Source organism: Cydia strobilella, chromosome 4, assembly GCF_947568885.1.
Source record: "Cydia strobilella chromosome 4, ilCydStro3.1, whole genome shotgun sequence".
Lineage (NCBI taxonomy): Eukaryota > Metazoa > Arthropoda > Insecta > Lepidoptera > Tortricidae > Cydia > Cydia strobilella.
In genome coordinates this window covers 16,194,111-16,207,363 of record NC_086044.1, presented here as the reverse complement: position 1 = coordinate 16,207,363, position 13,253 = coordinate 16,194,111, and the positions used below count along the sequence as shown (strand labels likewise).

At 35.2% G+C, this 13,253-nt stretch overlaps 2 protein-coding genes across 8 annotated transcripts; one reads left to right on the top strand and one right to left on the bottom strand.

Moving 5' to 3' along the window:
* Nucleotides 1–344: 344 nt before the first annotated feature.
* On the bottom strand, nucleotides 345–10,521 carry LOC134740681 (solute carrier family 66 member 2). Of its 7 annotated transcripts, none has more exons than XM_063673234.1 (6): nucleotides 10,069–10,520; nucleotides 9,849–9,985; nucleotides 9,410–9,535; nucleotides 8,064–8,280; nucleotides 7,583–7,715; nucleotides 345–6,428 (listed from the first exon to the last, which is right to left on the bottom strand). In XM_063673234.1, the coding sequence occupies exons 1-6, from the start codon at nucleotides 10,269–10,271 to the stop codon at nucleotides 6,357–6,359; spliced, it is 888 nt and encodes a 295-aa protein (XP_063529304.1). In that variant the 5' UTR covers nucleotides 10,272–10,520; the 3' UTR covers nucleotides 345–6,356. The 7 variants fall into 7 exon arrangements, with proteins under 7 accessions (XP_063529304.1, XP_063529305.1, XP_063529306.1 ...); XM_063673235.1 differs by having other exon boundaries at nucleotides 345–6,413; nucleotides 10,069–10,518; XM_063673236.1 differs by having other exon boundaries at nucleotides 9,410–9,487; nucleotides 10,069–10,517.
* Nucleotides 10,522–11,030: 509 nt separating this feature from the next.
* On the top strand, nucleotides 11,031–13,191 carry LOC134740683 (mitochondrial import inner membrane translocase subunit Tim21). The gene is made up of 3 exons (XM_063673242.1): nucleotides 11,031–11,503; nucleotides 11,661–11,843; nucleotides 12,966–13,191. Exons 1-3 carry the CDS (start codon nucleotides 11,162–11,164, stop codon nucleotides 13,110–13,112), a joined length of 672 nt encoding a protein of 223 aa, XP_063529312.1. The 5' UTR covers nucleotides 11,031–11,161; the 3' UTR covers nucleotides 13,113–13,191.
* Nucleotides 13,192–13,253: the final 62 nt, after the last annotated feature.

Here is a 13,253-nt window from a genome sequence, read left to right as displayed (position 1 = left end):
AGCCTTAGGGGGCTTTGTTCGCTGTCATAGTTTTTAGAATGTATAAACTTTGTGTTAATAAATAAATGAAAAAAAAAAACTAAGATTTATGAATAATGGAGGAACAGAATAAAATGGAGGTTAGTCGCTGCCAAGTAGGTGAATAGAGAAAGAAGATGTCTGCAAGAAGTTTGATAGCACACGCGGTGCAAGTGTTATTTTAAACGACAAACTTCATCGTTACAGACTTTTCTTGGTCTAACTCTTACTTACACTAACTCTATCTACTCTATAAGTAATCCACTTTTTATCTACATCATAATAAAGGATAGGTAAAAGCGATGCTAAGAAATGAAAGTAATATATTTAACAAATCATATAGTTTTATTGCATATAAGAAATGATAACTCATAAAAATCACAACATACGATTACGTCGCTATACAATTAATTCCTTAATTGACACTTATGATACTACATATAAATATGATATGTTTCTTTACATACTATATAATAAATAATATCTCTCATGTTGTTTTCTGATCAATTGGTGGTCATTTCGGAAACATTACCTCATATCGTACAAAAACATATCAGGTGTATATGGGTAATTCCGACTATATACCTACTTCAGAATGTCAGCTTATTCTGAAAATCATCCATAATTCCATTATGGAATAATCCATTTTTGGAATTACCCGACATTATAAACTTTTCGTAATTACCCGAATACATCCAAATCCTTAAATAGTAGATATTAAGCACGGAATGCTAACATACTCGTAGGTACATTGTAATTTACTTTACTGCAAATAATACATGAGGTCTTTCAGGAAGACTTTGAAAAGAAGACTACTTATGTCACTAAATATAATAGGATACTTAAAATTGGATTTAACTACAACATTATTTGGAAGCTTTCACAAAGGAAATACATAGTTGTACTTTTCTACTACAGGTAACACACACAGCTAACTACTTATGCCACAAATAGGTATCCAGTCAATTCCTATAATCAATCGTGATTAAATAAAAGTATTTCGTAAGGGATCAATTCGAGCATTTTTTTTATCAAGGGTGGAGTTTGCTTCAATTCTATGTATTATTGAAACATCTAAATAAGTTTCAGACAAATATCTGACTATCGACTGATATTCCTCCCTCCCCTTAGTCCCAGTTTTATCTGGGGTCATAGGGGTTGTCATAGGGGTTAGGTTCTGGATTTTCATATCCCGCTTGGTATTGGAGATATTTAGGACGGATTTAACTGGGAAACTATCATGTCGTCTCATTATGTGACCGTACCATCTAAGCCTTAATGACTTCAAGTTACAAGAAAGTAATAATGAACTACCAGCGCAATGACCAAGTTGTTGTTACCTACTGATACCCATTTAATACTTAGTCGGGTCATAAGTTCTGGCACAAAGATGTTTACTGATAAAAAGTTATAGGTACAGTACCCTTATTATATTATTCATATACATGGGTTGAAAGCTTATTTAATTTTTTTAATACTGAATTACTTACAATATAATTTAACGTAATTTGATTTCTCAGTTTTGCATTATTCTATGTAATATTAAAAAAAGAAGTGATAAAACAACGTGCAAAAAAGACGCGACCTGTTCAAGGCGATTTTGATCACAATTTTTTTTATTTTTTATTTTACATGGTTGAATCTTAGATAAAACAAAAGCTGGATCTTTTAATTTTCTTAAAATATATAATTCATGTGTAATGGACTGCCAAAACTGCAACTGTACATGTTTTACCATAAACCTACTCGATGGATGCCCGTCAAAAATATGCGTCTTACTGAAAAGTACCATAAGTTTGAAGGGTATTTGCTAAAGTACCTACAGACTCGTCGGAGAACTAAATGCTGGGGATAAAATAACGTTTTAATAAAGTAAGTTCATACAAATAAACAATTGTATCTTATTAATGTGACACTGAATTTTACTCCCTTTTGTAAAGTATAATTTTTCACAATCAAGCCGCGTATTCGCGTCTAACGACAATCCCAAAGTAAACAAGTATTAAATAAAGTCGCGATCTAAAGGGTCTAGCAGGCTAAGCGAACAAGAAGTGCCCCCAACGACGGATTTGGACATTCTTTCAGGTGGTGTACTGGCAGGAACTAAGAACACTCTACGCTTAATATCAGTCCTCGATCTTCTTTTGTTTTCGAGTTATTCAGGATAATGTAAAATAATCAGCGTATCATTGAAAGTGTCACACTTTGTAAACTGTTCAAGTTAGATGAACCAAACAAAATTATATTTGACTATAATAAAATAGACTACAAAATGCATATGTTTAACTTGCATCATGTCCTTATACTTCATTATAAAAAATAAAAAAAATCTTTTAATTTTTTTTTTCCTTTTCGCGGAGGGTACACCTACAAAAAAAATGCATGAGCCACCAATACCCACTACATACACATATAAAAATATTTGCATAAATCTTCGTGCGTCATGTCAAAAAAACATTATCGAACAAGTATAGTTACTAGCATATATAAATAAAGTACCAGTGCAGTGTTAAGATAAGTTAGTGTGTAGGTAGATATACAATCTCTCCTAATAAACCTATTTATAATGCATCGACGATGACTTGTCAACATTGATAATATTTGACACATGCATTGCATTTTGTGTTGGAAAATGGATAACATTAAGTGTCAGTCTTGTGAAAAAAACATTAAAAAATATGGATGGGAAGAAAAGATGCCTAAAAACTGGGCAAGAGGCTGATTTCAATGGAAAAACATATGCAGATAATATTATTTGTCAAATGTTATCAATGTTGACATGTCATCGTCGATGCATTATAAATAGGTTTATTCGAAGAGATTGTATACCTACATACTAACTTATCTTAACACTGCACTGGTACTTTATTTATATATGCTAGTAACTACTTGTTCGAAATGTTATTTTTTTGACATGACGCACGAAGATTTATGCAAATGTTTTTATATGTGTATGTAGTGGGTATTAGTGGCTACTCATGCATATTTTTTTGTAGGTGTACCCTCCGCGAAAAGTAAAAAAAAATAAAAGAATTTTTTTTTTATTTATTTTTTTATAATGAAGTATAAGGATATGATGCAAGTTAAAAATATGCATTTTGTCGTCTATTTTATTATAGTCAAATATAATTTTGTTTGGTTCATCTAACTTGAACAGTTTACAAAATATGACACTCAATGATACGCTGATTATTTTACATTATCCTGAATAACTCGAAACTCGAAAACAAAAGCAGATCGAGGACTGATATTAAGCGTAGAGTGTTCTTAGTTCCTGCCAGTACACCACCTGAAAGAATGACCAAATGCGTCGTTGGGGGCACTTCTTGTTCGCTTAGCCTGCTAGACCCTTTTAAACGAATTATCTGACGTTTTGATCAGTATAAAACAAGCTTTCAAATCATAGATCGCTAACTTTTTTTATTAAAGGCTTCGTAATTCAATTTTATCAGTTAAAACCTTTGTGAAAAAACTTATGACCTGACTAAGTATAGCTACAAGTTTGAACTGACAATCGATAAACGAGAAGTCTGAACTAGCAGCAGTGGTCTTTTATTGATCTAAATGGGGTTGGCAACTGTCAATGGTTTACATACTGGCCCACTTAGATGGGCCATCGTGTAGAGAGGGTTGTGGTGTTGTGGTGTCGGATGGCTTATGGCGCGGCGGGATGGCGATGGGATGGCCACGGTGTCGGTTTTTCGTCCGCACATCAAAGGTAGTGGGCCAGCGATGGTGCGTACGCATCTACACGTGGCCTACTCCATAGTGCGTGCTCTCAACCATCGCATGGCCATCTCGCTGGTCCAGCGCTGGGCCATCGTGTAAAGGAGCCATTATAGATAGCGCCAGCATAGGTTTTACCTGTCTATGGCATTTGACTTAAAGAGCCAGCACTATATATAGAATATAAAATAGCAAAAACAAACAAGAATATGACACTATTAGCAGAATTGATGGGTAAAACCTATGCTGGCGCCATCTGTGAAATACATCAACCGGCCAACCCCATTGCAACTCGTAGCTTTTTTAGGGTTCCGTACCCAAAGGGTAAAAACGGGACCCTATTACTAAGACTCCGCTGTCCGTCTGTCTGTCACCAGGCTGTATCTCATAAACCGTGATAGCTAGACAGTTGAAATTTTTACAGATGATGTATTTCTGTTGCCGCTATAACAACAAATACTAAAAAGTACGGAACCCTCAGTGCGCGAGTCCGACTCGCACTTGGCCGATTGTTTTTAAACAGGCCCTAGATAGGCATTATATATCGGGATCCATCAGTGTAATAAAATGTGCTCCAAATATTACTCGAATAAAAATACTTTTGAACACGAGTTCATTTGTACGTATAGGTGATTGCTTACCTATGCGCGTATTGTACATATCACAAATAATACTTACGTACCTAACCATACTACGCTCTGGTACATAAATTACAATTATTAAAATCAGACAGCAAAATCATGTCGGTAACTGATTTGACGGGCTTAAATAAATGCTTTGGTAAAATTATAACACAGCTTTCTAAGTTGATTTTATACCGCTACAAAGTATAAATAGAATTATAGTGCGGCATCTTGTATGATGGAAAACCACGCAACGTTGCAATAAATTGCCTTTTTTATGTGGTCTATTTTTAATAAATTCAAACTAATATCTATCTAATTAACACATCACTACCATTTTATTTATGTACAAATAAACATACTTAGTTACGTAATTATGTATAATAGGCAATAATAGCTAATAGTAAGCATACAATATCGTCCTTGAAAATAAGGTTCGTTTGCCACCAGAGCTAACCTGCGCTACGTTTTGGTACAAATCCATCTAGCTAAATTTCGAACCTATGGGTAACTTGTATGTAAAAGTAGCTTAGCTTGGTGGAAAAGCCGCCTAAAGGAACGTACGACTAGTATATTGCACCCTTATAATAACGGAAGCAACAAACAATTTTCTAATTTGGTCTCCTACCACTGTATTATACCTCTATCTTCTTTCTTTTTCGTACCTCTTTACCAGTGGCAATAGTGACACTGACATGCCCATTGGTGATTACAGAGGGCGCTGAGGGGGAAAGGTTTTCATTGACTGGATGACAGGTTGGTAAATGGTTTAGTGTCGGACTGAGCTAACTTTGCATGGCATTTGCAATGACAAAGTGTGGTATTGTCATCATGAATGACAAAGTGTGATGTTGTCATCAAAATTTCTATGAAAATATGTCGTTAATAATGACACTCCCTGAATTTCTTCTGTTCAAGTAGTGCAAAGCTTCGACGGACTCTGTCCATTCTGCCGCTTTTTTTAAGAACGGAGACGCGAAGTGGTGCAAATTTACGTTTTTTTTTTGTTGAAACCCTGGTTACCATCAGTCAATAAAACACTGAATCAAAGGCGCCATCTACTTCGAGCTTTAAGTTATTAACTGCATTCAGCTTCCATCATATCCTCATTGATCACGTCACTAAGGAGGCACGAGCCTATAGCACCTTCGACATTCGATAAAAGTCGCCTATTTCGAAAATTGTGAAGTCAATTGTAATAAAAAATAAAATATTGGCACATTTTGTCATTTGTTATTCTAATACCGCGTTTACACACTCGTTCGATTGGCGAGACGAATGACGAGGCGTAAGTAGGTACAATACCTATAGCAAATGCTAGTATAGGTAGAGTGTAGGTATAAACGAAGAGGAAATGCCGTACTCTTCATTGACTTCGTAATTAGGCTCGCCACTCGCATGCCAGCATGTATACACGCGGAGCAAGACGTAATTAATAACTATGTATACTATAAACGATGCTGTATTATCGGTGTTGCACGATCAAGGCTTTAAAAACCGTTCGTCGTTGTATGGAAATCGCGCAACCATTTGTAAACGCGCTCCGTACGATGGGAAATATTGACGCCGCATCAAAAACGCGTTCACGCGTCGGCGTGTTCTATGCAATGACGTCTCTTGGAATTGTCGAGTATAAGTATATAACGCACAGCCTGGAGTCACCTCATTAAGCGAATACGTGACTAATTTCAGGGTTTGTGAAGTGAAAACCATTTTCTCCACAGTGTTATCTGACTTTAAAATATAAGAGATGTCGTATTTACTTACTAAAAGTTGCTACATTCGTTCCAAAACCGTTGACAGCATATTTCATATTCAGCTGTTTATTTTCTTCCAAATTCACTTCATTTTCGATGCGTCACATCACATAAAAAAACACAATTATTTAAATCTGTGTAGTTATCATAAGACTGTTTCTAGGAGGCGGTAGCGCGGGTACGGGTAGCGTGCGCTCTGGTTGCGGCGCTATAAGGCGGTCTCGGTCCACTGCTAGTCGCCGCGCCGCGCGCGCCGCGCCGCCGCCGTGTCGCGCCGGTATACCCACACCTGGAAAACAAAGTACTATTTCGGATTATAATATCACTCATATACTCCGGCCCAACGATCTTGTCAATAGAAAAAGGCTGAAAAGTAGGGTGTGTTTCAATATATCTCTCCCGCATTCCCTATGCAGATATTCCGATTTTAATTACGTTTCGTCTGCGGAAATATCGCTCTAAAAAAACTCTCGACGCCGACAAAATGTCGAGCGAATTATTCATCAGTTCGGTACGAGTTGCTGTCTGATGTAAAGCGTTCATCGGGTTAATCTTATATATTTTAAAATGTCCAACATAAACAATCATGTTAGATTTTAAACCAATTCTTGTATAAAAGAAAATCTAATTAATTTGACCTAACTAAACATCACCTGACTACAAAGCCTAACAGCTAAAATAAGAAAAATATAACATCATATCATAAATTATACTAGCTTAAATTAAAATAGAACAACGACTAACACGTCACTAATGCGTGTTTGAAAATACTACTAATTAAAATCAAAATAGTCTTAACGCATTAAAAAAACAGATATAATACTAACCCTATATATATTTACATAAGGTTTAAAATAACATAACATGAAAACGTTCACAAAGTGACTTCACTAAATTTGCATTTGCGTTGTACTCACATGGTAAATCAATCTGTTATCGATGTACTTAATTAGGTATGTAAAACGACTCTTGAACCCACAATGTTGCTGTTATTTATAAATACGTTGAACTATTAACTATCGCTCGGAGCGGTTTGGGGCTGCTATGATTATGATACCTACGTATTATTAAAAACGCTAGTTTATAGTCCGACAAGAAATTGTAGAAAATAAATGAGGGCGCCACTTCCTACGTAACTGTCACATTTTTGACGTAAATTGCTTAAGCATGGCAACAATTTAGTATGGAATTTTTTAGTTCCATTTTATTAAATTTCTACTATTTTATGTCGCACTATACGTACTAATCAGATTTGATCATTTAATGTTATTGTAGAAATATGCTTTAGATATGCTTGATAAGGAAACCGCGTACGACGTGAAAAATATGTAATTTCGTGGCCTCATACTTCGATATTATTTGATATCCGTCCAAATAGTAATATGTCTCATAGCCACCAGGCGAGCGCCACTATCGCGTTCAGCGGACATGTAAATGTAACTATCCAGTGGTACTTACTTGGAAGAGTATGACGACGTCTAACGCAACTTGCAGTGAGCCGCACACCCAGAATTGCGAGGGCGCCTCCCTCATTACAAAGTAAGCAGTCTTGAATACGTCGCCGCAGGTCCACATTATCACCATGCTCAGGCTGAAACATAAAGAAAACGAGTTGAGAATATTAACACAACATATATGTACAACTTATTGTAATATTTTGTGGGTATGAATAAATAAATAAAATAAAATAAATAAATATATAGGGACATTACACAAATTGACTAAGTCCCACGGTACGCTCAAGAAGGCTCGTGTTGTGGGTGGGTATGCTATGTAGTAACATTTTTTAGCTTATATTAAGGCTTCGTCACACTGTAGGGGGCGCGAGGCGGGGCGGGAGTGCGCGGAACATCGGCGGAAGCATGTAGCGCTGTGTCGGTGCGCAGCGTTTAGGCCTTTACACACACGTTCATTTTTTAAATGTGTGTATTAAACGTACCTCATCCCCTCAGTGCTCTTGTTCTGATGGTTCTTGGCGATCTGCGGCGCCCCGAGCATGGCCTCCGTGAACACGGCCATGAACCCAATAAGTTCCACGAAGGGCCCAAACTCGATCAGCAGGTACGTGACGGCGGCCCCGATCACGGAAAACACGAGCATGCAGTCCACGTAGCTTTGGAAATCTGTCCATGCCCAGAAATATTTCCTATCCATATCTGCAATTAACATTTTACGAAATTAGAGAAAACCCTAAAAATGTTACTATTGTGTGGTATAGTGTAAAACTTATACTTGACCAGGCCCACACAGAACCCGTCCCGCGAAGCAGCTGGGTCTTTCTAAATTCCGAGGCATTTTAAATAAGACCGTGCGTGTGTTAGCTTCGGGCGAGGCACGTCTATATCTACACAGACCAAGCTGCTTCAGGCGATATACCCGCAGCCCGCAGGGCAGCTGGTTTTGTGTGGACAATAAATTATATTTTAACTAATACAAGTCTTGAAATCAGGGACATATATGTAAGGCTTTGAAGTATGTTATATTTATGGTTTTAGTAATACCAACCGCCATTTTACAGTGATTAATATTGTCCCTTTATCTTAACACCATTAGGCAGTAGCAAGCCTATTAGTATAAATTAATATACATTCGAATCGTGGGATACAAGATACAAATAACACAAATATGTAAAAATAACACATTTTCCTGTAATGCACTTCACACAGCTATAATATATGTGACAAATACATATAAATACATTGCTAAGTTAAATTTTACAAAAAAATATAAGCATTTGTTGCAAAAGTGAACACTATGTGTAATAAAATAGGAACATAAATCTCTATTGAACAAGGAAGTAACAATGTAAAGCTTAACACAACATTCTCATGCCAAAGGCAAATGACATCAATAGATAAGATAATAATGTGACATACAGATAGATTTGACCCATTGTTGCTCTGGTGCAGATTATACAATTATAACTATCATGTATCATATCGTAATTAGGTTGTAACCCTTGATAAAACAGTTCATTGAACTAGAAATGTAGGCACTTAAAAATAATAAAAATAATGGAATTGTTACTTCTCATACATAAGCCTTGAACGAAAAACCACCACATGCTATGGTATATTAAATAAAAGCTTAATGGTTAAAATGTCATGGAAACAAACACATTTATTATGCCAAGTAACTCCTTCAAAATGCATGGAAAACCACACAACCGGGATGAATGCAAAGTAAATTTGTAAGCAGATTCTGAAACAAAAATGAACCTTATTGATAAGACAAAACACAGTCTTTTTACATTCAATACCATATAAAAACAGTAGCAGCACTCACCATAAAACCGATGGGGCTTTTCCCCGCTGGGTGGTCCGCTGTGTTGCTCCAGCCAGCGTGCAGTTTCATCTGGCTGGTCTGAGCCGTTCACACAACACAATAGGATATATAACATGAATATTGCACCTAATGTCACCATCAATACACCAACCACCAAACAAAACATAAATATTGTTAAAAATAAAATAATATGCTAAAAACAATAAAGAAAATTAGTCAACCAATATATGATTATAAAGTGCAGCTTAAACTAAAAATATTTGCTACATACATAAATGAGAATAATGAGAATAAAAGGCTGAAAAAAAAACACCAAAAGAAAAAAATTATAATAGAATATTATGTAGATACTTAAAAAGCTATTTATCCACTGTCCATAATTTATATTCAGGTATCAGCAACTAAATAAGTAAGTATTTTCATACCAAAAAATATTCACCTGTAAATATTCGCTCCCTTGCTCTTATGATTTGGCTCTTTTTGCGAACAGTGACACAAATGTGGATCATTACAAACATAGTAATGTTCATGACAATACTTTGAATCAGGAGCGGCAACTCATAACGTTTGCCAAACCTACAATTAAAAATAAAACAACTTCAATATTATACAGATAATAAACTATAATAAATTCAAATTAATTTCTGTATTGCACTTACCAGAATAATATACGAAGTGTGTTAGCTATTAGAAGAGTTAAGCAAACATAAAGGGAAAACCCTTCAGCATCCTGTGTCCTTTTGATTTGACGATACTGTGGAATGTATGGTGCTACGCCACCGATAATCATGGCTCCAGCTGCTCCCCATCCTACTATGTGCCCGACGGTCAACCCCAACTCATCAGAAATAATCCAATCCATCTTTAGGTTCTATATTTATAAATTATTTAACAAATTATGCACTTTTGCATTTAACTAAACTTTATTAAAATTAAATATTAAAATATAATATTAAAAAAAAAATAAAAAAAAATTCAAGGACACCATTGTGAAAAATCAGATGGATACCATTTCCTTTTTAATAAAAACACTGCCTAGATTCGTAAAAATATCTTAATTATTTTCTAAAACATAAGCTGCTGGAATGAAAATTGATTATTGGACTATCTTGTCATCGTTAGTGTCATCGCATCAATTTGACAATACAAAATACGTTCCGGTTCCTCATAGTATCACACACAACAGAAAACAATACAAATTGAAGACGTTAATAAATAATAGCATTTATGACATAAACATTAAATGCTCGGGTAAAAACTTGTTTTAAAAATTAATATTGTTTACTGACCTGATAAAGTCAGTTGTTGCCAAAGAGTAGTATGTTGTTGCACTGGTTGTTTTCCAAATTTGGTGCAAAAGTTGAGTATTTCTGAACGGTTTCTTCTACATGTGGGTGGACTGCCACAGTGGACTGCGTTAAGTTGTTTCGTAAAAAATCGATTGGGGTTTGTTATATGTAGTTATTACCGATATTTTCTTAAATAGAATAAATAGAAAAAGTTTTTTTTTATCTTTTTAACAATTCCCATACGATTCCTGATTTGTTCCTGATACTTATAATATTTGCGTTTAGTTGGCCTTCTTATAGTTCTTATTCGACGTTTGTCACTGTCATTGTCAATAGTGTCAATAACAATATAGCAATAACCTTAAAATTATAGATTAGATAAAAATATAATTATTAACAACAAAAAATAGAATTTGGTCAGTACAGTTGATCACTTAAGCATATCTTAAATCCTGTAAATAAAATGTCAATTATTTCGAAATTTCTCCCAAGTTTACGGAATGGAAGGCCTGTACAATTTGTACCTATAGTTCTTCAAAAAAATAATATTACTAGCAGTCGTTGCTATTCTACAGAAAAACGAGAAAATAGTTTAGCAAAAAGCCAAGAAAGGGCGGAAGTATCCACTGATGTCCGACCTTTAGGAGAAAAAATAAAGGAGACCACTAAAACGGTGTCATATACTGGCGTTATACTGCTCGGAGTTGGGGTCACCGGCATAATATTTTATTATGTCTTCAGGGAGTTATTTTCTAGTAACAGCGCAAACAGCATTTATTCTGCTGCTTTAGAAAAGTGCAAACAAGTAAGTACTCTTTTATGGCTAGATCTAAATATTAATCTAATCAAAACAAAATTCAATTCAATTTTCTAACACAATCCAAATTTCACATTTATTTTTTTCTCTTATAGTGGGCTGCTCGAGGGTTTATCTGCCGATATAATATATCTTACTATTTTAGGATCCTAGGGTAGAAGATGCATTGGGTGCTCCAATTAAGGGTTACGGAGAAGAGACCTCAAGGAGACGACGCACACATGTCAGTCATGCGGTGTATGAGAAGGATGGAGTCAAACACATGAGGATGAGGTTTTATATCAAAGGAATCAGGAACAAGGCAGTTGTTGAACTTGACATGAAACAGGTCAGTTATCTAATTAACTTTTCAAAATACTTAATAATTTATACTTTTTCCATTGGATGTTTTACAGACTGTGATTAGGACCTAATCATTAATTTTCTTTGGATTTATCATAGTTTGTAAGTTATTGGATGGTAGTATATTGGATACTTAAGACGAAAGGGGGCAACCGCTTCTCCATACAAACATAGTTCCCATTTTACTCTCTGGATATTAACATTATAGAAAATATTTTTACTATAATAAATAAAAAAATAAAAATAGTTTATTTACCAAAAAATTATACATAGTTTTATTAACCAATGATCTCCACACTAGGCTAGGCCTGTCTTGTGGAGTCAGTTGAGACAATTCCAATTTTTAATTAACATCTTCCTACGCTGAAGTTTTGACATTGTGCTAATACTAGGTGATACAATTTCCATACAAATTTTTAAAAGCTAACTTATAATAATTAAAATATTGCAAAAATCAAACAAGCGGGCATAGCCGAGTTTAAAAAAAACATCAAAATAATGGGGAAGCGATCATCCACTAACCTCTGCATGGAATTTTTGGGTACTTGGTTGGCCTAAAGCAAAGGGGATGCAAAAAAATACTTAGAATTTTTTTAGTAGGTACAATAACGTCTGTTCTGGCGCTCGCCGGCCGCTGCCGCGGCCTTCGCGCTCTGTTTGATCGCAATCATCATGGTCAACCTAACATACTCCTCGCTTCGCTCGTTGTCGCACCTATCTTGTCTCTGTTACTTAAATTTACTGTTCCAAATGATTGATTTTAATTTGTCAAGTAGTGTATTTTTGATTTTAGAGAAAAGTTTTTCTTACAAAACATGCTTATTTTAGCGTATTCTCTACGATAACACAATAAAAAATAGGTGTCATAATAACATCACTCCGATGAAAAAATTTTGAAGTGTCGGCACCCCCTTTGCTTCAGTCCAACCGGGCACTTTCATTATGAATGAAAGTTTCATAGGTTACGAGTAGATCATTTTAGATAATATGTTTAAGTGTCAATTTTCTATGGCATTGGCCTTTGTCTGGACTGCCATTTGGATAACAAGAGCCCTTCTTATAGTAAGCTATACATATATAATAACCACAGAGTAACATTTGATTTCAGAATGATTATGGCAACTACCAGTGTCGGTATCTACTGGTGCAACTAGATGATTACAGTGGCAAAACCTTCATCATTGAAGACAACCGTGCAGAACTTGACCGTAAAGATTTTGCTGGCCAATTACCTATCCTTACCCTTACTCAGTGAAAAACTCATGTATATTCATATCATGTAGATAAGTTGTGTGTACATACCTAATTGTTATAGTTATAAATTGTTGAACAAATTATTTTTTCATGTGTTTATTTCACATTAATAGAAAAATTAAAACATTACATTAATTGGCAT

What these genes read in the sequence shown, in the direction of transcription:
- LOC134740681 (XM_063673234.1), bottom strand. Translation starts at nt 10,271, where the DNA reads ATGGATTGGATTATTTCTGATGAGTTGGGGTTGACCGTCGGGCACATA. An exon ending in AAGAGCACTGAGGGGATGAG is followed by an intron (nt 7,716 to 8,063) that starts GTACGTTTAATA and finishes TTTATGTTTCAG; the next exon opens with CCTGAGCATGGTGATAATGT. An exon ending in ACGTCGTCATACTCTTCCAA is followed by an intron (nt 6,429 to 7,582) that starts GTAAGTACCACT and finishes AATCCGAAATAG; the next exon opens with TACTTTGTTTTCCAGGTGTG.
- LOC134740683 (XM_063673242.1), top strand. Translation starts at nt 11,162, where the DNA reads ATGTCAATTATTTCGAAATTTCTCCCAAGTTTACGGAATGGAAGGCCT. An exon ending in CTTTAGAAAAGTGCAAACAA is followed by an intron (nt 11,504 to 11,660) that starts GTAAGTACTCTT and finishes TTACTATTTTAG; the next exon opens with GATCCTAGGGTAGAAGATGC. An exon ending in TTGAACTTGACATGAAACAG is followed by an intron (nt 11,844 to 12,965) that starts GTCAGTTATCTA and finishes ATTTGATTTCAG; the next exon opens with AATGATTATGGCAACTACCA.